At 37.8% G+C, this 20,900-nt stretch overlaps 2 protein-coding genes across 2 annotated transcripts; one reads left to right on the top strand and one right to left on the bottom strand.

Moving 5' to 3' along the window:
* The first annotated feature begins 4,794 nt into the window (after window positions 1-4,794).
* LOC112569860 lies at window positions 4,795-7,200 on the top strand. The gene is made up of 4 exons (XM_025247893.1): window positions 4,795-4,838; window positions 5,096-5,164; window positions 5,441-5,534; window positions 6,183-7,200. The coding sequence occupies exons 1-4, from the start codon at window positions 4,797-4,799 to the stop codon at window positions 6,857-6,859; spliced, it is 882 nt and encodes a 293-aa protein (XP_025103678.1). The 5' UTR covers window positions 4,795-4,796; the 3' UTR covers window positions 6,860-7,200.
* Window positions 7,201-9,013: 1,813 nt separating this feature from the next.
* LOC112569857 (WD repeat-containing protein 43-like) lies at window positions 9,014-20,755 on the bottom strand. The gene is made up of 17 exons (XM_025247886.1): window positions 20,530-20,755; window positions 20,011-20,148; window positions 19,445-19,566; window positions 19,112-19,229; window positions 18,668-18,795; window positions 17,482-17,578; window positions 16,939-17,003; window positions 16,391-16,562; window positions 16,006-16,086; window positions 14,657-14,770; window positions 13,998-14,144; window positions 12,699-12,817; window positions 12,274-12,337; window positions 11,359-11,472; window positions 10,311-10,380; window positions 10,060-10,109; window positions 9,014-9,676 (listed from the first exon to the last, which is right to left on the bottom strand). Exons 1-17 carry the CDS (start codon window positions 20,719-20,721, stop codon window positions 9,644-9,646), a joined length of 1,824 nt encoding a protein of 607 aa, XP_025103671.1. The 5' UTR covers window positions 20,722-20,755; the 3' UTR covers window positions 9,014-9,643.
* Window positions 20,756-20,900: the final 145 nt, after the last annotated feature.

Raw genomic sequence — 20,900 nt, forward strand, 5'->3', positions numbered from 1 at the left:
ATCCACAAACAGAATAAACTGTCGTCAAAATGTTAAAAGCTGAAAAGACAACAGATGTTTGATGCTAAAAGACTCGGTGCACGGCCGGAGATCTCAAAGGTGTCTACGGACCAGGAGCAACCCAGGGACCTCTAGGCTAACACAGGTGCAACAGGTGCAAATGTCGGCAGTTAGGTTCGCAATGTGCACTTTGTCGGTATGTCCGATATGAGCAACTTTTCTCTTGGTCCATAAGTAAACCTCCCTACAGGCCCACGATGGGAGCCTTGTCTACAGGTCTGATCTCCCTCCTTCCAACCCTGAATCACAAATCATCGTTGTGTTAAAACGATTTGTGTGCAGGTGCAAACTGAAGACATTTTTCCTACTAAAATTTTGATTGAACTTTTACATCTGATCTCTTGACTAATGGCTAATGTTACATAGTATTCAGGTCAGCATTTAACCCTGTCGTGTATGGGGAAGGGATGCAGGTCGAAACATCGAAACACGACGGCAACCATGAGGCTGACAGTTGCCACGAGAAGAAAAAGCAGGAGATAATGAAAGTTCTGCGTGTCACGCGTTACGAAACAGGTGTTCGGCCTTTCGAGCTTTAGTCAGGTGAGTCAGGTGAGTCAGGTGTGTCTTTCCGCCTTGTGCACAGCCAGGTGTGACAGACAAACACAAGCAAATCTCGCATACGCAGCAAACTATTGTAAACTGCGTTTCTGTTATTATATTCTCTCCACCTGGCGCTCGAGTACACGCAAAGAACACATCTTGCCCCAACCCTAACCCTATACAAAGGAGTAGCTAAAAGATCTGAAACCCCAAAGCATCAATAAACGGCTTATCAAACCATAAAATTGAAGTTCATTTTGTAGTATGGATAAGAACTCAATGCACGGTGCTTGCAGGACTACAAAGTATCGACAATTAACAGGACGAATCCCACTGTTAAACACATGAACACCATGCAGGCTGCACCAGACAGACCAAGGACGAAGATGAAGAACTGAGGAACAATGAGGAGAGTTAGGCGTAGGAAGAGGAGGGAGGGGATAACAACAACCGATGTGACCAGTCGTCTGCTGCAAAGTTCATGCCGTTATCTCACTGTTGTCAACAAGACGGTTGACACCCTTCACGTCCTTATCCCCATACCCCATTGGTGTCAATATGTATAATTATTACTAACATTAAATCCGTTTGCTATTTGTCCTTAACACTGTTGGAGTAGCAGTCAGATAATAATGAACCCGATGTCTGTGATTTAGACCAGATACACTGCACTTAAATACCATCAGACAGCTTTTGTGTCAGATGCCCAGGATGGCGTGCAGGACATACTGTACACCACCAATACACACCACACACCAAGCAGAAGCTACGGGTTGCAGGCTGGGTACAGACGGATTCTGGTGCCGGCCATCTGTTGCTGCCCAACTATTGACCCTCGCTGACAAGGGGATGGAAGGAGACTAGGAAATGAGTCGACAGCCATGGAGGACGCAAGTGCCAAGACACAAAACACCAAGATTTCCTTCTCGCCATTCTATTGATTGGGTGAGCGCTGCCGAGCGTCCTTAAACATTCCGGGGCAGCGCCATATTTCGCGGTTCTGCTAGTAGACAACTGTCACCTTCGCTTTATTAAAAAAAAAAAAACAAACAAACTTGTTTCCAGGATACATTTCGTCCCTGCGAGTGGTGGACGATGGTGCAAGGGTAAAGTGTTTATCACGAAGATAATGGCGATGGCATGGTGAATGGTTTTCAGCGCGAAATTTGCGGGTTCGAGTTTTGTTTAGGTTTCTTTGTATACAAGCTTTTTTTTTTTTTTTTGGATATAGCTTGTGCGTGTGTTTTGACATCTGTAATTAAGATAGCTTTGGGTTCAGGTTAGTTTTATGATTAGGGTTAAGTGTTAAGGTTGGTGTTGGGGAGCAGACTAGTGTAGTGGTTAAGAAAGTCGCTTGTCATTACTACGGTGAAAAGTCTTGAGTTCAGACTTTCAGATAACAGAACCCTGTTCGCAGGACCCCCCGTTGGATGTTTTCTTCGAGTACTCCGAAATCACATCTACGTGGAAGCATTTTCCCACCCAACCAGCCACGTTTTGGTGTTCAGTCTTGGGCAAGAGGAGGATTGGTGTTTTACGCCGAGTCAGCAACTAAGACTTATCACGGCAAGGCAGCCAGCCCTGTAAACAGATGCCACATATACAAAAGAAACAGCGTGCCTGAGACCAAACTGAACCCAGGACAGCCAATCTTCCAATTAATTATTGTATTGGTGACAGGCGCTAACCTTTGCACCACCGGACCGCCCTCAATCTTGGACAAAATGACCGAGCTGACAAAACGATCGAATGTGAAGGTTTGTAGAGCTGGCAAGCTAAGTTCACTCCAACCCATCCCCCAAACAAATCGCGCTCCGTGGGCCTGTTTAGGGAGGATGGACATTTACATCTTCCTGTAAGCAGCCAGCGCCATGTTAGACTTTTAGCTGACCACCAGCCGCGCACCATCTACTTCCATCTCACTTAGCTCCACGGATGGCTAGCTATTTTCTATTTCATATATATATATATATCGATTTATCGGGTATTAGATAAGAATCAGATACTACAGTTCATGTTACTGCTTGTCAGTCATAATTTAAACTCATCTGTCAATGAGGAGTTACTACTTTTGATTGGTGTTTAAACTATGGACACAGAGTGAGAAACTTTCAACATGATGCTCAAAGAACCCGAGACCAAACAAACTGTAATGCTACCATGTGTGGTACCACATATTCTTCTACCTGAAAATAATTTAAATCTCATCAGATTATCCAGTTGTTTTGTTTTGTTTGTATCTGCTCTGCGTGTATACAAACTTTCATAACAAGCGTGCCCTTTTACAACCACCTAAAGAGACACAATGGAAAAAAAAAACCGGGGGAATTATGGCTTTTTTAAAGTAACCTGGAAAATTCAGCCAAGACTTTCCATCACAAAACAAATCCTTGAAAAGCTATTCAAAAAGATCACGATTATATTTCTTCATCTTATAACCAATCGTTTGAGGCATTTAACTATGTCCATTGCAGAAGCTTTCACTGTCGAAAACGCAGTAGACCATAAATAAGATCATGCCTATGTTTGCGCTAATGTAGGAAGTCTTTTAAAAGGTTATTAAGAAAAGTCTGGGAAGAGTTTTTCCCCCTCAGGGTTGAAGTAAGCATGAGTTGTCACCCTTGGTCGTCTATTGCTGTGAATGTGTGGAATCCTAGCAATGGAAGAAAGCTAGCCTGGGATAAGGAAGATGTAAACAATGTGTAAAACTGGGTGCTCGAGTGTGTTCTGCCAGTCTTGATGAAAACAATCTTAATTTCAAGAAACACCTTAACGTTCCCATATGAAACCAAACCCGTATCTACAGTCGGACCTAGATAAGTCGACCTTCCTTAATCGAATTATTAATTCCCGGCCAAATACCTGCTCCCATTACGTCATTTTCCCTACTCGAAAACTCCGTAAGTCGAATTTTTTTTCGGGTCCCTTTGAGTTCGACTTATCGAGGTCCGACTGTATAAAGAAAAAACCAGTCATCAGCAAACCAATAATTAGACAACTATTTTTTAACACCTTTTATGTTACCAAAAAGAGTACTCGGGGGGAAATTTTAAATCTTTCTCGGCGAAAGACGCTGTGGTAGTATCTTACTAATGATTTTATAATGGACCAGCCCTAAATTAGTATCAGCCATGATTTATGCAAACTCAAAACTCATTCGAAATTGTTAGAATAGGCCGCAAACAAGACCCAAACCGTTTGGCGAAAGTGTGGCGTTTTAGTAACACGGCAAACATGTCTGTTTTCAGAAAAGTTTCATGTTTTCGGTTTCTCGTGTACCCAACTCTTATAGTTGGATGGCATGGAAAGCCGCGAGCCTTATTTTAGCAGATGAAAATAACCTTTATAATCCGGATTCATTAATGTTTATTAGCGACCCCAGATTCCACTGCCTCCTTTACCCGATATCCTTACTCAGACGTGATATTCGAGCTAACACACGTGTACCTTGTGCGCAGGAGCTGTAGGTCCCATCCCCTCAAGCCACAAAAACTATCTTTCATTAACATGTTTATTGCATACGTTGTATTCCTTTTTTATTCGGCTTTAAGGCCTGAGTAGTTGTAGTCATAAATCAAACAAGTAGCTTGTTTCACGTGTACAATCAGGTAAAGAGTCAAAGTCGATACCTGTGTAAGGACACGTGGAATTGCTGTTCCTGCCTTTAATAACCTTTGTGACACATTTTCAGTCACCAAGCTAGCGAAGGCAGGAGAGGTAAACTGTTTATTTCACACACCAATATCAAAATATTACAAGCTGCTCATTAACATAAATACACTGTTCCCAATCTTTTAAATCTTTACAAGAAACTATCACCCATGGGATGAGATAAAAAAATTATAATCAAGTTTTGATGCGGTCAAATATATTTCATGCCATTTATTTTTTTAACTTGTTAAACTCACCATGTCGCAACTAACTCGGAACGTATAGAGGAAATATAACCAGCAAAAATCGTGATGTGAAACATCTATAGGCAGAGAATATATTCTCAAACTTAACCATGCAGCAAGTGTGCTCATGCATCCTGACATCTTGCACGTGTCTTTACCCAGCATCCAACTCCAGTCGAATCTGTCCAATCATGAAAGTCCTTGCTCCAATTGTTAGGCATCAACCGATTGGCGTCATTGATTGGTTGGTTGAAATACCGCTGGGAAGTTCTCCGCGGTCAGTCTCGCAGCGCGAAGATGGAATTTAACGAGCCTCTTGATATCAACAATATAATTACCGTAAGTGCATTGCTTTGTTTCACTATTAACCAAACCTTTGCCTGTTTAGAACACAAAAGTATTTGCTTCATTAGTCAGAAGTCTTTCTTATGAAATGATAAATAATATAAACGGAGATGTACAATCACTGAAGTGTTCGCATGCTTCACCTCGGTCTCTCGCTTATATAAATTAAATCCGCATGTATAGGTAACATGCCTTGGCTTGTTCTCGGTATCTATTTATGCTCAAATTTTTTTATCTTATTTTACTTACAGGATGATGATTGCTTGTTACATATTCAAGATAGTGGTAGTCCCGTTAAAAAGTCGGCAGTGACGGCAAAGGTAAATATACAGACTTTTGATTACAATTTTGAAGATCATTGGTCACAAATTGCAAATGTGAGTTTATCAATTTATGCATGCTGAAATATAATTATTAAATGGTAAAATTATGTATAGACCTTCAACAAAAGTAATAAGTTGAATAAAAGATAATATTTTAGTTGTGACATCTTTTGAAGGAACATGCTCTCCATTCAATAAAGGTGTTCCTTTGACTGATAAGTATATATAGGTGTACAATTAACTCACATATTCAACCTGTTTATCTCATTCTAGACAAATGTACAAATCGTCAGTGATGTTTGCCAGTCCTTGGCAAATGACCAATTCTTGAGACCAGAAGACAGAGCTTTCTTTAATCAAGTTTGCAGTGAGTAGCAAACATGGATTCTGACATATATGTATACTTGTGCACACATTCATAACATTATAAATCACTTCACTCTATATAGAATGATAACATTTACACTTATACACTACTGGTGGATCTGTTCACATGATATCAGCAAATTATGATGTACACACTGTAATAGATATACATTTGATAAAGAAAATTACACATTAAAGAAATAGCAATACATGTATATGAGGCAAAGCAAATTATCAAGCTGGTGACAAATTCTGGAGAAATGTACTACAATGCAATTTACATGAGCAAAACAAATTATACAGGTTGGTAACAAATGTGAGAGTCGTGCACACAATGTGGAAAAAAGTCACATGAGATACAGCAAATATAACAGGTTGGTTCTGCAGAAATGCTAGAAATATAAATGAAGACACTGAATAATAAACACTACATGCAGGGTAAGGTAAATTATTTAAGTCAGTGACAGAATCTCAGTACCATGTGTTAAGAGGGCTTGGCACAAATAAAAAATAGCACTAACACATGAGAGTTATACTTCTGTAGGGTCCGAGTATATTATGGGATTCACTGTACTAGCATAAAGAGTTACAGGTTATTGTAGAAATCAATAATTTCATTACTTTGTCTCATATATATATATACTTTCAGAGGATGAAATTCCTGAAAAACTCCAGTTTCTGGATGACTGCCTTGTGCCGGCCGGGATGTTTGTTCGTGCTTCAAGGGAGAAGGCATGGAGTAAATATCATGCTGCCTACATACAGAATATGAGCTTAATGGTGGAATTCACAAAATCTACATTTGCTGCTGCATGGCTTTGCCTGAAAACATTTGAAAAGTTAGTGGATCTGAATTATCCAGTAAATGCAGAACCATCTCAGGCATACCAGTCATCAGCATTAGATGACAGAATGAAAGATATCATCTCTCATATAGGAAGAATCATTGTAACGAAAATAACAAGATTGTGTAAGGGGGAAGAACAAAAATGTTTAAAGGCCCTGTGCACCAAGCATGATACAAGCGTGCTGACAGCACACAAGGAGGGGCTAATTTATTTAAATAAGATGGCTCAGGAACTGTTTTATGTTCTTGAGTGTAGGTTCTTAGAAACATGCATCAGTACTCCCTCAAGCTGTAGAAGTGTAGACTTTGCAAAAGTCTGTGCTGAGGATGAAGAGCTGTTACAAAATTTTTATACTATGACTTACAAATCTGATATTAGTGACACTGTTCAACAAAGGGTGTTTTGCATGGTTACTCGTCTATATTTTCAAGTAAGAATTCACCATGAGTGTCACAAGTTCATGGAGAAGAACAAGTAGCATCAACATGAGTCCAAGGTAGATTTTATGAGGATAAAATCTACCCCATTTGCCTTCAAATAATGGAATGCTTCATCATCACAAGACCTTTGTAGGTCTGTAGTGACAGAAACAATTTTGCTGTTCACTGCAGACATTCAAAGAAAATCTGTCCATCAACAGTATAAATTTAGTAGTTTCCAAGGCATCAGGGGATCCATGCTGCTTTATGATAGACCCCACCAGATTACTCAGGACTTGTGCAGCAAGAACATTCATCATTGAATGTGATATTAAATTTATAATCTTATGTTTTAAGTCCATTTTTAACGTCTTTAAAATACAGGTCTGCCACAAACTTCCAAAGGAGGTAACCATCTTTCCCCGTGTATCTCTTGGTACCACTGCTTGCCAGATTACTTTTTAGTCTTGACAAGGTGTGAAGGATCAGATAACATAAATTTAACGATCAGGGGCATAAAAGTTTAATGTTTTATATTTCATGAAAATCACTGTGAAGCTGTTGAAAATGCTGGTTGGCAGGTGCCTTGTCACAGGTAGACACAATAACTTTCAAGCCACAGCCTCCTACGACACCCACGGCCTGCCAGAAAAAGAGGATACAATTCATCGGCAGTTGCAGATCAAGCACCAAAAAATCCTATGCTCATTTTTAAATGAGAAAGAAGATTGTGGTATAACCTTTCCCATATTTTGTGCATAACCAAGTCTTTGAACTCTGGTTGTGGTACACCAGAACTTTTGACTGTTGTCCAAAGTACATGGTTGACATTCTTAGGCTTGGATAGAGATGTTTTTAAAATTGCCATTTGATATTTGTGCACCCACATTTGGAATGTGCCAACATAATCCGATCTTCAAAAGGCAGTCTACATTAGCTCAAATAGTACAAAGAGGTGCTACTAAATTTCCTTTTGAAAGTAAAGATACGGCTGATAGACTTTTACTGGGGTACTTAAGACTGGTGGGATAAACAGGGAGCTCATTCGATGGACTTTTATCAGATGTGATGATGTATTTTCTTTACAACCATTAACTTTACTAGAAACTCTGATGGACAAAGTTTTACTACTGTTACTTTTCACAAGGAGTTGCTGGAAATCGGAACTCACTGCCGACAAAGTTTAATATGCACCAAATGTTTAAACAGCTGCAAGAACTCTATACATAAAAAACTAAAAAATGTATACAATTATTTTACCGTTTTAATGGTTAACATGTAATTTGCTTCAAACTCAGAACCAGACAATATTCAAGTAAACCTAAGAGGGGACATTAAAGAGGTCGCAAGGTGTAGGCAAATGATAGCTAGTACCTTTGCATGTGTTAAAGCTTGAATATTATCAAATATTTTATGCCATCAACATTTAAACTTGCAGTAGCAAAAGGACATTTATAAATACTTCTTTAAATTGCTATTAGTGTTTCCATGTGCATGTAGGGATAGAATAGACTACAAGCTGTCAGCTCTATGCTATGGATTCTTTGAAGGCTTATATCCCAAATACTCCCCTTGCCCAAAACCTTTGCACCTCATCACACCACTGCATTCTATTCCTCCCTCGTACAATGTTCTCCCTCTGTGCTGCTAAGAAGTGGAACTCTCTTCCACATCATATACATCACTCAGACTATCACTGAATTACTATTCTTAACTCCCTCGTACTACTGTCGTGTAACGACTCCGTCTTACACTGTTTATAGTATCTACATCTCTTCATTGCTTTACGTTCTACTCGCTTATCACTAATGCACTTATCACTATGTTCAGTGTGCCTATACACACAATACTGTCCACCATCTATTATCTTTCATCATGACTGGTCTGTGCAGGTTACAATCTTGGTTGTGATGGTGCGCATTATAAATACCCATTCTTATAAATTAATCTTATTATTTATAAATACACATTTTTACATTTGGTAAGGGCGTGACTGGTCTTTATTTAATTAAGTTGTAATCTTTTGTTTATGCATGTTACTCTGTAACATCAATTAATCAAAATTACATAATTTTAAATCCTGAAAAAGCATGCACTTTCTGTTGCTGTCAGTATGTTTATTATAACTGTGATTTACAGGAATCTATTTGAATAATCACCTTTTTTTCTGGGGGGGATATCCTAATAATCCATCATCTTGTACACAAAACACATTTCTGATCAATGCCTTTATTTTCTCCAGACAAATGTACACATAATTTTTCAATACCTTCTAGACCTGTTTATTAGTTTGCTTATTTCTCCATTGTTCCTGTTCACATGGGTTTTAAAAGACTACAAATATAGTTCCCACACACAATGCAAACAGGAATCTGTTCCATTACTGTACAGCATCTTTAATGCCTGTAAACATTGTGCTAACAAGTCAATGCACATATTTTTCAAATTTACAATCTTCAAAAAACAAGCACACCCTGTCATCCATGACATAAAACCTTCACCATTCCTGTTCAACGATCACACACATTACCCACCCACACCACCACTTACTCTGAAATGCAATGTAATCTTAGACATCTGACTGGCCACATTCTGATGACGCAAGTAGCCAAATCTGCTTTTAGTAACCAGCTTTTGCACCATGCAAGTCAGAACTTAGCATCCTTGGAAAACTAACATCTTCAGAGGTTAATTGCTGTGCCATGATATAGGACCAAGAGGCCAAATACCCTTTCTACATCTCCCCTACCTCCCTTCAATAATAAAGAATATTCAAGTCAATCACAGCCTCCTGTGTGCAGCGAACATGATCAGAAACCCCACAAAATGCTTCTGGTAGGTTATCAGTCCTTGTCTGACATATCTTCCCAATTATCCTGAAACACCATTAATCATATAAAGAATAGAATTAAAATAGTTACAATTCAGCAGATATGAATACAACATATTCATTGTAAAATCATTCAAAAGAATAAACGTCGCAAAAAATAATGCAAAATCTAGTTCTCAATATCTGCATTCACACATGCTACGCAACAACATACCTGTTAGTGCAGAGCAGCTGTTTCTCAGTCTTTCAACTTAGACCTCTTAGGTATTTATCTCTACATATTGCTAATACGAGCACTATCTGGAATTGCCCTTTTGGCTTAATAAAGTTGTATTGGATGTGCTTCAGATGTTAATATCTCATCCAAGTCTACAGAAATGTGTTAGTTTCAATTCATAAACCCACTACTTCATGATATTAATAACTCACCTCGGACTCGGATGCCCCATATACTTCAGGCATCTCCTCATCAGATGATTCTGAAATACCAAACACAGGAACATAAGCAAAGTGCTATCTATAAAAATAAATTAGGGTGCACCAATTTTCTGTTATGATTCCATAGACACAGCAAGTACTCTCCCAAACACACCAGAAGCTTTCTTTGAAAAAATTTAAAGTGTTTCCTATGAAGTCCCTTACAACAAGTCTAATTAAAGTCATCCTACAAAGTCTCTTACCATCTTGATACACTAGCAATGGTTGGGATGCAGCCAAAGGTTCCTCCTCTTCGTAAGACTGAGATGTGACCTGCAGAGCAAGAGGCAAACATTTAAAATAAGGATAATGCAATTTTTCCTAAATGACTTTTTAAGAAACCTGAGTAGTCTGTGTACAAGTGTTTTTTCCACAAAAATCATAAAACTCTGTGGAATTGTCTTGCATTTTTTGTAGCACCTTTGGGCAATGCAAGGTGAGGTGGGGTGGGGGTAGGATATTGGTGTTTTACGCCGTGCCAGCACCTAGGCTATATCACGGCAAGGCAGCCAGCCCTGTGAATACTGTAAACAGATGCCACGTGCAGAGAAAGAACAGCATGCCTGAGACAAGAGCTGAACTCAGGACAGCCAACCTTCACTGTACTGATGAGAGGCGCTAACCGTTGCGCCACCGGACCAACTTTGGGCAATGCAAGCAGACAGTCAACAAGCCAACATTGTAAATTGGTGCACCTTTTGAAATACATACATCTACCCCCTGGTACAAATTGGAGGAACTACTAACTAGAAACAGTGGCTGACAAGGCTTACAAGAGTTAGTAAGCAAGTGGTGCATGGAATGATAAAGCATGTCACTCACATTTGCAGACCAGTTTTTCCTGTCACCATGGCATAAACCCAACTAAGATACCCTGAAGTGCCAAGCTGGATCACATGGCTCAACGAGACAAGCTTGCATAACTGCTGCAAGATGTTCTTCCAAGGGTTCTGTGCTTCCTGTAGTAGATTTGGTATTTGGTCTCAAATACCTGTTTTTCTCTTTTCTACACCAGCAGGCAGAGTCCATATCTCGACCATACAGGAGGATAGGAATTACAAGAGACTTGTACAATCTGTTCTTCCTAGCAAACCTACTGTGCAGCTTCATCAAATTCTGCCCAGTCAAGCTATTTCTTCTGCCATTTGCAATTCAAGCATTTCAAAGCAAATACATTAAAAAAACCCATGCAAGATTGCACTAACATATTTCCAGTATCTGATTCTATGCATTAAAAGCCTTATTTCTCACCTGCGACAGCAAGAGGTCAAGACGCCCCAACAACTGAGCAAGTCGTGGGAAAGTCTGTAATCTCCACTCAGTCATTTGGTACAGCTCCCCCATGGTATCTATAATCTCTGGAACCTGGTGACAAATTAAAAGAAACAACAAAAAGAGTGAATGCTCATCAGCTAGTGACAGCATAAAAATGTAGAAGTTGCACCCCTAACCCAAACTATCCCCTCTCAAGTTTATAGTTTCTTGCCTTACCGCCCACAGTGTTATTTTTTTATTATCTTTCACTGAACTGTGAAGAGTTAAATGTCATCACTAGAAGATTCCATGCTGGGCTTTATAAGGGTCCTTAAGTTCTAATGAGCCTAAAGATCCAGACATTATGGCAACATATAAAAGTTTTTCTGATAAGCATTTCTAAACTTCAATTACACTTTTACAAGATTCTATAAACTGTACCTCACTATTCTATGCTTGTGCTATAAATCCATTTGTTACAGTATGAATTATTTTTTATTTAATCAGGCTTACTATGGATGCCAAACTGTATACAATCTGAAACTCTGAACCAAAAGGTCAACAGTTATTAATTCATCAACTCTTACTCAACGGTGTAGTAACACCAGTTATATGATCTCACTGTCTTAGTAGTAGCCTGGTTATTACGCGTTCACCAATAGGGGGAGCATCATTAAGCACATTGCTTTTTGTGTAAATGAATAGATAAGCCAGTTCCTCAATTCAACATGGATTTGTATTCAAACAACACTAAATGAGAAGAAAACTGCAATAATTAAATCTAATGTATATTCTAATATGTTTTTTTGGCACTTTAAATACCAGTCAAAATTTCATTCGTGGGCATTCACTGCCACATCTAGAATAACAATTGCGGACATCCCTCGTTACAGTTAAAAACTGACCACTCACTGTCATCAAGTAAGATGCGTGTGTTGATAAAACTAACTTGAGCCACGTAAGTGCTGTCTGACCACTGCAAAAGAATATTAAAAACTGTACTGCAAAATCAATGCAAAATTAGGGTCAATTACTGTTCAACACATGTTTCCTCCAACCAACCAAGAAGCAAAATCTAACTCTGAGAATGAAACAAAAGCATTTCAATACAGTGGGTGTAGATATTTTATGTCTGGGAAAATCAAAGATTTAAGCAATCTTGGATTACCATACAGTATGTGTAATAAATAATTCTTTATGTCTCAAAAAGTACGTGTTTATCTTAATCAATTATTTTAACCTCAAAAACATCAGAACAATATTCATTAGTCCCCAAGTGCATAACTCAAAGCAAATTCCTAATTTTTCCAGTAAGGCATGTGACCTTCTTGACTAACCTTTGGGCGTGACCATGCATTCGTTGTGCAAGCTCCTGCACAAGGGGAACAATTAGTGGCAAAGGCAGACGCTTGACTGTATTCTTAACCACTTGCTCATTTCGCTCTTGCAAGACATTCTGCAAACATACAAAACACATAAAAATGTTTGCAGCCATTGTCTAACATGCATCTTATGTCTGTTTAACCAATTCAATTTTTTTTCATGTCTTTTGAGTGATTTGCAAGAAAATGGATGTTCTCGTGCCTTAAAATCTGTATTCATGAGACCATCAACAAGCTTTTTTTTAAGTTCAACGAAACTGGAAGGAGAAAGTTTAAAAGGTGTTTTTTTTTTAACTAAACTAATTTGTGCATTTTGATGTGTTCTGTGCAACTCCACATCATTTGTTCTATCAGAACCAAATCTTTTGTCAAAGTCTTTTCCCATATACTTAAAATTTGCTTTGCAAAATTTGCTCTGAAGTATCAAAGTTGCAGCTTTCAAGTTGTCTATTATATGATGTATTATCAGTAATTCCAAATAAAAATCAACACTTGACCTAGGTTTTTCCTGTCGCTGACATGCTTCATAGAGTACACTGTAAGCATGTGAAGGAACATTCAAAACAGATACACTGAACCTGCCACAGTTCACTTGTAATGTGCATCACACCTTTATATTTTGTTATACTGTTATAACACATGAATTACTGATTTGAATGAGCAACTCCAATGAAGTGCTAGATCTAATATTGACAACACAGGAAGAGAAGAGATGCAAGTCAAAGGCCTAAGAAACACCAGAAGTAAATGCTGGATGCTCTTCGCAGTAGATGGTACATACTGCTGTTAAAAAAAATTACTGTGATCTAATATATGTCAGAAATATGTTATACAATTATTTTAATGTCTTCAAGGCTATAAAAATACTTTGTCTTTTGTCACTAAAGCTACTACCATATTGTTTTTAAAAAAAGTGAAAATGGTCCCATAGAAATGTATCATCTAGCGAACAGCAGCCATAGCTGGCATGACATGGCAATCCCACGCTTTCATGTGACTAAGCGAGATTTTGCACCTTATCGAAAACAGGTGCAAAATACATATTTTGAAAGTGAATTTTTATCAGCAGCTGCATATAAAAGCAGGCAGCTTATAGAGTAGATATATTTTACCAATATCAAGATAAATAAATTTAGTATGGGTCTTTAAAGTGACCGACCAAAGCAAAAAATAAATTATACTAGTTGCAATGCTAATTCATAACTTTTTTCATTAACACTGTCCTATGCATTACATACAAAATGTCAGCTGTACCATCAAAATCTTGCCATCCTTGCTCTGTAATCCTCGTGTTAGAAGATTGACTAGGGTGTCTGTTTTTGGAGGTTTATTAGCACCAGAAGATAAAGGATGCTCAGGTTCATCAGTGCTGATGGCATTTAATCTTTCCCCCAAAGAAAGCTGCACAGTGGTACAAAAAAGCAATTATTTTTTATGACTGTCAGAAAATGATTTCCACAAAACAAATCAAAAGACTTAAAGACTAACTACACATTTTCTGTGGCTGCTACAGAAAGGATATCACCCTTTTATTTTCAGATTACATGGTAACAGTAGCCAATCAACCAAAAAAAAAAAAAAAGGGAAAAAAAAAAAACCTATAAAAGTTTCGCTTAACTGCTAAAAATATTTTTTTAAATTGTAAATTGCCTTTCTCTGATACTTACCAGAAAACCTGACTATAACAGTTCAAGTGCTACAACTGCTTTCAATTAAATATTGCCCTCAGCAAGAGCGAAAACAGCAGTCCAAGAGTTAGAAAGTTTACCCCATTAAGATCAGTGCTGCTCTTAGACTATTTAACAAAAATAATTACACACGAGTTCAGCCATCTTTTTGACAACTCTGAAGCCAGAAGCAGGGACTGCTGGGAGGGAATCTGAAACAACAGAACTAAAATAATCTTTCCTCACCTCAGATACAGATTTTTTGCGCTTTCGTGATCCTGGTTCCTTGCTTGGTCCACATGGCACCATCTGGCTAGGATACAGCACTGTCTTGTTGCCAGAGACTTCAGGTGTTTTGACCTTACAAAAAAATTATCTTACTTTTTCTACAGTTCTTCACAACACAAGAGATCTTTTCAAAATATGGTAAAGAGATTTTAAGAAAAGATCCATCTGCATTTTTTGCCCCTCTTTAGAATAGCACACAGAAGCAAAAGGCTCCACTGGGCTACCAAGGAAAGAAAATGATGGTAAAATCATACTTGGTGTTTTACACCGAGCCAACAACTAAGGATATGTCACTATATAATGGAAACAGATGCCACATGCAGAAAGAACAGTGTGGCCAAGACAAGAGCTGAACCCCATACAGCCAACCCTCAATGTATCAGCGACAGGCGCTAACTGTTGTGCCACTAAACTGCCCAGATATGACAACAGAAGAATTTGAAAACATAAGACTCTCAACATTGATTTAGATATTATCACCTTAATATCTTATCAAAAAACAACTAGATTTATTGTAATAGATTTTAATCAATAAAGAACTTTGTGAAGTATGTAATTTTATGTTAACTTATTACTATGCTATCACAAAAGTACATTTAGTTTTGAATTGTAATGAAACAAATGCGGCAATTTAAATTTGAAATTCATGGTACAGAGTGATTTTAGGCCTTGGTGGTACTAGGTAGTTTTTGTTTTAGTCTTTTGGAGTGAAAAAAAGGCAAAAGCATGCTACCTACTTGATATCAACAAATCATCTATTACTGATACATGTATATCAGGACAATTTTCACTTTTTGCAGCCACTCAGATGGAAAAAAACATTTCCCCATCCTCTACAAATCTACATACACTAACATAAGCCCAAACTCAAGAGAATACAGCAATGTTTCCAAGCTACTGACACTACTGCTACAGAATGTCATCAAAAGCAGCAACCTCTGTAACAAAGTTTGGATTATGATGTTCCTGTCTCAATAACTCAAATGACACTAAATCAGCCAGTGAGCTAACGAAGACAGGAAATTAGCAACCAGATGCTTTCCAATAAATCACTGTCTTGTATTTCCCAAAGATTAAATTTTTTATATCTAATTTTTTATCTGCTTGGTCTTTTAGAAGAAATGGGTTTTTTTTATAAAAAAAAAAAAAAAAAAAAGATGTGAATACACACCAAGACACTTTTAAAGCTACATTCACAAAGGCACTCGTGTAGGCAAGCCACACAAGACTTGGTGATTTGCAGTCTGCATAAGCCCTGGTTAGACAAGCTGCTAGTGCAGTTTTCCCACGATAATGTTTTCACATACCTGCAAAAACCCCTCATTGGCTGCTTTCTTTACAGGTGGTGCTACCACTAGCACTACTTCTGGCTGCTCAGGACTTAGCCCCTAGAAAGACACAACCATCATATGGTCTATATTAAAGAAAAAGTCCACATACAACAGTAGTAGTAAAATTAGACTACAAACAATATTGATAATAATGAAAATTTGCTTAAAATGTGATCCACCTAGCTGATTTGATTTCATATATTTTTATTTACCAATTTCTAAAAAAAAAAATTACTGAACATGACAGACACGAGTAGCCAGCTCAGACTTAATTGCTGAAGGAACCAGACACTGGTGCATCTTGGTTTCAAATAGTTAATAGACTTCAAATAATTTAGGTTAAGTGATCTCTGATACTGACCACAGTCTCAAATTTGGGTTTGAGGAAAGAGCCATGCACGACTTGTAGGCTTGTTCCTTCTCCATTGTCAAAAAATGCTGCAAGAATGGAGACTGGAACAGCTGTTTCTTCTTTACTCCCAGAAGTGCTTGCATGTACGACTGTCTTTGGATGCAATGGTCGTTTTAGTTTGCTGTCAACACAAAAGGACAAGTAAGTAGCAAATATACCTATTATATTTCAAGCTATTGGGTAAGCTCTGGGTTTCCTTTCCTAAAAAGCAAAACTAAATATTTTCTATACTATATCACTTTCATGGTTATCTATTTATCAATAACTGATTTATTAACGGGAAATGTAGAAATCCCCTGGCACTACCATCTTTATGGACTTTAATCAACACAACAGGCCACACCTTGTCCATATCTACTAATGTGAGATCAAACACTCATGACCCAATCTTTAACAGAATGGCATAATTAGCTACTTTCAAGCAATCACCAAATATGAATATATACAAACTTTGTCAGAAAAAAAATAAAGGGTAGGTAGTTAAAAGAACAGCTTACCCGTTTAACTTGTGCTGGAATACAAGTGCTTGCAACTTTGTTGTCACAACCACAAGCTGAAGAACCTGCAGAAAGATTTCCTTTGTCTTAAAGAAAATTACAGGAGCCTTTGACATTACCATAGATCAGCCACATTACACAGGAGAACAGATAACTATTTTCTCCTAAATTATCACAAATGCATTTATTTATACATTCCTAAAAGTGGTTGCTGCAATAAGTCATTTTTTTTTCCCATCAGATCTTAATTCATTATAACTACTGCTGCCATCTTGGTTGGAAAAAAATGCACTTTGTCACAGAATGCTTTCCTTCAACCATGAAAAGCACGGTGTCTGCCAGGGTTTGAGCAGAATGTCAGGTGAGACCAGCCTGCTTCAGTACCAGGCAATTGTTATTCCTGCCATTTACAACCCATAGAAGTACTGCAACTTCCTGGCTGTCAAGACAGGTTTTTTTTTAAAGTGTACATGATTTCAGGTGTTACAGGAAAGGCAATCTTCAAATATGGTTTAAATAGTTGAAATAATGATCAATGCAAACCTGCTCTGAAGAAGTTCGCAAATTCAACGACAAAGGCTCATCAGGTAGAGAGAATGATGTTATGGCATTCTTTTCTTTAGAGTCTGGATGACAATACCTGATGGACAAAAAAAAAAATTACACATTTCTTTTGGGCTGAATAAGTAATAGAAAACCAATTAAGCACAACTCATGTAATTAAAATTAATCGTTTTCATCAAATTTATCTATCTTTGATGCTTACCAGACAACCCAACTATTACGAATGTAGGGGTGCTGCTCTATAACCCAAAAAACTCTTGCCCCTTGTCAGTTACTTTAGTGACCTTCACTCCCAGATGTTCCACTGAACCCAGGTGCTTCCACCCTAAATAACTGTAAGCTCTGCTAAGAGTTCCACACTCGAGGCACCCAGCGGCGTAGTGGTTACAAAACTTGTCACAAGTGACAGGCCCTGGCATAAGGCTTCCTCTCAGGACACAAGATTAGCTGTTGCAGGTTTTCTCCAGCTACTCTGGATTCCTTCCCACACCTTTTCCCACCATAAGGCAATAACTCATTTGGTTAAAGAGCAGTTAAAGTCCCATAACTCTTTATTGCCATTAAAGAATAATAAACGCATATCTTATATCGTGCATTCTTGAGTTCGTAAGCAGCATACTCTTACCCCTTGAGATAGGAACAAGACATAGACAACATACAAATGATGGAAGGATTAAAAACAGTGATGATGACTAATAAAAGACAAATATAGAAATCGGAAATGGAATCAGGTAACAAGAATAGAGGGTACCATGATTCTGCTGAGGAAGACGAGAAGGGAAGTAGCCAATAGACAGAAAGAAAAAAAAAAATGGAAGTAAGGGAGGGTTGAAGATGAACTGGCATTGTGTGGACTGTTAGGAGTAGTGCTCAAAGAAGACATAAAATACACACATACACAAATACAGAACAATGCAAAGACTGATAAATGCAGCAGGTTGTTATTACAACCTTATTAACTTTGCATTCATCTCGTTTCTAATGGAATGTTTTGAAATAAAAAAAAGGGAAAAAGTGCTATATAAACACTGCTGGAATCTGGAAAGACTCTAAAGACATCACAGCTAGAGAATGATGTCAAGGACACGTGCCAGACCTGAGGGAAAAAAGGGCAGGGAGGGCTAGGTATGTTAATTAGAAGATTCAGGCAAGCCATGAAACCTACCACGCATTGACTACTCGGTCACCAGCAGCAGCAGACAGGACATAAGAGCAGGCAAGTGGGTCACTGCCGCCTTCTGTACCCAGTACTGGCAGTAGCTGAGATACTTCTGTGGAGTGACCTGTGAATTTCTGCATTAAAGAAAATTAAATTTTTGGTAAATGTGGTTATTACAGATTTACGAAGTAAAACAAGTAGACATCCTCTTAATTTTTTCCTCACAAATTTACAACATTCTTTTCATAAATGTTTTTGATATTCTTTTTCTCAGCTGAATCTATTTAATAGCACGTAACATTACGGTTATCATATGGATTGTATTTGTGACAAGTAGAAGAAAAATGTTAACATTTGTAAATGATCTTTGATAATATGGACTTAAGGAACATTTAAACTATGCTTAGTTTGTGGTTAATCATAAAGACACGACCAACAGTGCATTCTTACCTGTATTAATGTTTTTGAATTAAGATCCCACATTTTTATTATACAGCTTGCAGTCAGCAGACGTGAGGATGAACACAAACACATGGAATGAACGCCACCATTATTTGCTTTCCATTTTCTGAAAAATCAAATTTACTTTGGATAATTCATTGAGAACTGATACCTAACTACTTATTTTACTCTTAAACAACAGGCCCATATGTTGTCCTGAAGGCCAATGAATTTACTACAAAAAAGGCCAAAACAATCAGTCTGCAGTCCATTAAGTGCTCTGTGCAACAGCTACATTTATACTGATACATGATGGTGAGATATATACAAACAAGTCCTCACTCTTTCACTTGTGATGTGGTCAGATCCCATTCCACAACATGACCATCAAGTGAACAACTGTAAAGGCGAGAACTACCAGGAAACCAACATGTGTCTCGCACCTGGTCGGTGTGCCCTCCTTCCTACAAAAAAATTTGAGTAGATGAATGAACAATGGAAAGAAATAACATAAATGTTACTCTTACTCTGAAAAGTGTCACAAACAGACCATTTTTGTTTTGCAAATGCACTATGCACATGTAATAACTAAAATAAAAACTATATATAAGCAGAGCAAATTACACATGTATACAGGTTTCACTAAAACTCAAATTTATTTTGGAAGCTTACTAAAGTCTGCATGTAGAGGTTAATAAAACACACCTCCATGCCACCATCTCCTGTGAACAATGACCGTGCTGGAGCCTTGCTCCTATCTTCGATAGGCTCGACCGATCTATGACATACCCTAAAAGAATCTTTTGCCACTGCCTGTCACTTAATTGGATATAGTTACAAGTGTAAATAAAACAATCTTGTCCTTATAGTGAGTAGGCACACCAATGGTTTGCCTTTGTAATATTTACCAGTTGCGTGTGTATGTGGCCTCTTGCAAAGCTGTACAGCAGGATTGATCCATTTGTAGTTCCAATAGCAATAAGATTTAAATTGTCGATAGCAGTCTGTGTATCCGATACACTCTTTCTCTTCTTACGGGGCTGCGACTGAAAAAATATCCAAAACATTGCATTTTTTTAATTCAATTTCGACCATTACAGTGTATGAGAAAGACATAAATAAATCTGGTTCAGTGGCCAACCAATAATAATATTGTATAGTCTATTTACATTTCGTGAAAGTACTTCATCATAACAAAAAGTTATCATTACAAGTAATAACGTATAAAATGCACGCTGCCAGCAATGCTTTCAGAATTATAAAGGAAATGTCAACATTTAGGAATGTAATATATGATTATATTTTTACCATTGGCCTCAAACACGCTTTATTTATTGTTTTTTCCTCAAAATATAAATAAAATGCAGCCTACACAAATCCGTTCTTTTTAATCGAGCAACAAGTTAAGAATTAACAAGATCCCATACCGACTGCATGTGACGGCCAGGACCCCATCGTAAGCATGTGCAAGTAGCCGTCAGGTGCTTGCTTGGACTAAACTCTTGCACTAAGTTACCAGTAGATGTTTGCCAAAGCTTTACTACTCCATCTGCGCTGGAACAAGCAAAATATTCACCATTCGAAGAAAAGGCCACCACTGAAGTTTGCTGGCTCGCCATATTTCACACCACGTGGGACATACTGCGCATGTCCATTATTCACATCCGGCTCTTCTTTATAAACTAATAATTCAAACAATCTACAATTTTGTTTAGTATAATATAGTTTTGTTTGTCTTCTTTAAAAAGAATAGCCGTCGTAAAATCGCTGATTTTTCGCTATATTAATAATTTTAAAA

The sequence above is a fragment of the Pomacea canaliculata genome, linkage group LG8, assembly GCF_003073045.1.
Source record: "Pomacea canaliculata isolate SZHN2017 linkage group LG8, ASM307304v1, whole genome shotgun sequence".
Lineage (NCBI taxonomy): Eukaryota > Metazoa > Mollusca > Gastropoda > Architaenioglossa > Ampullariidae > Pomacea > Pomacea canaliculata.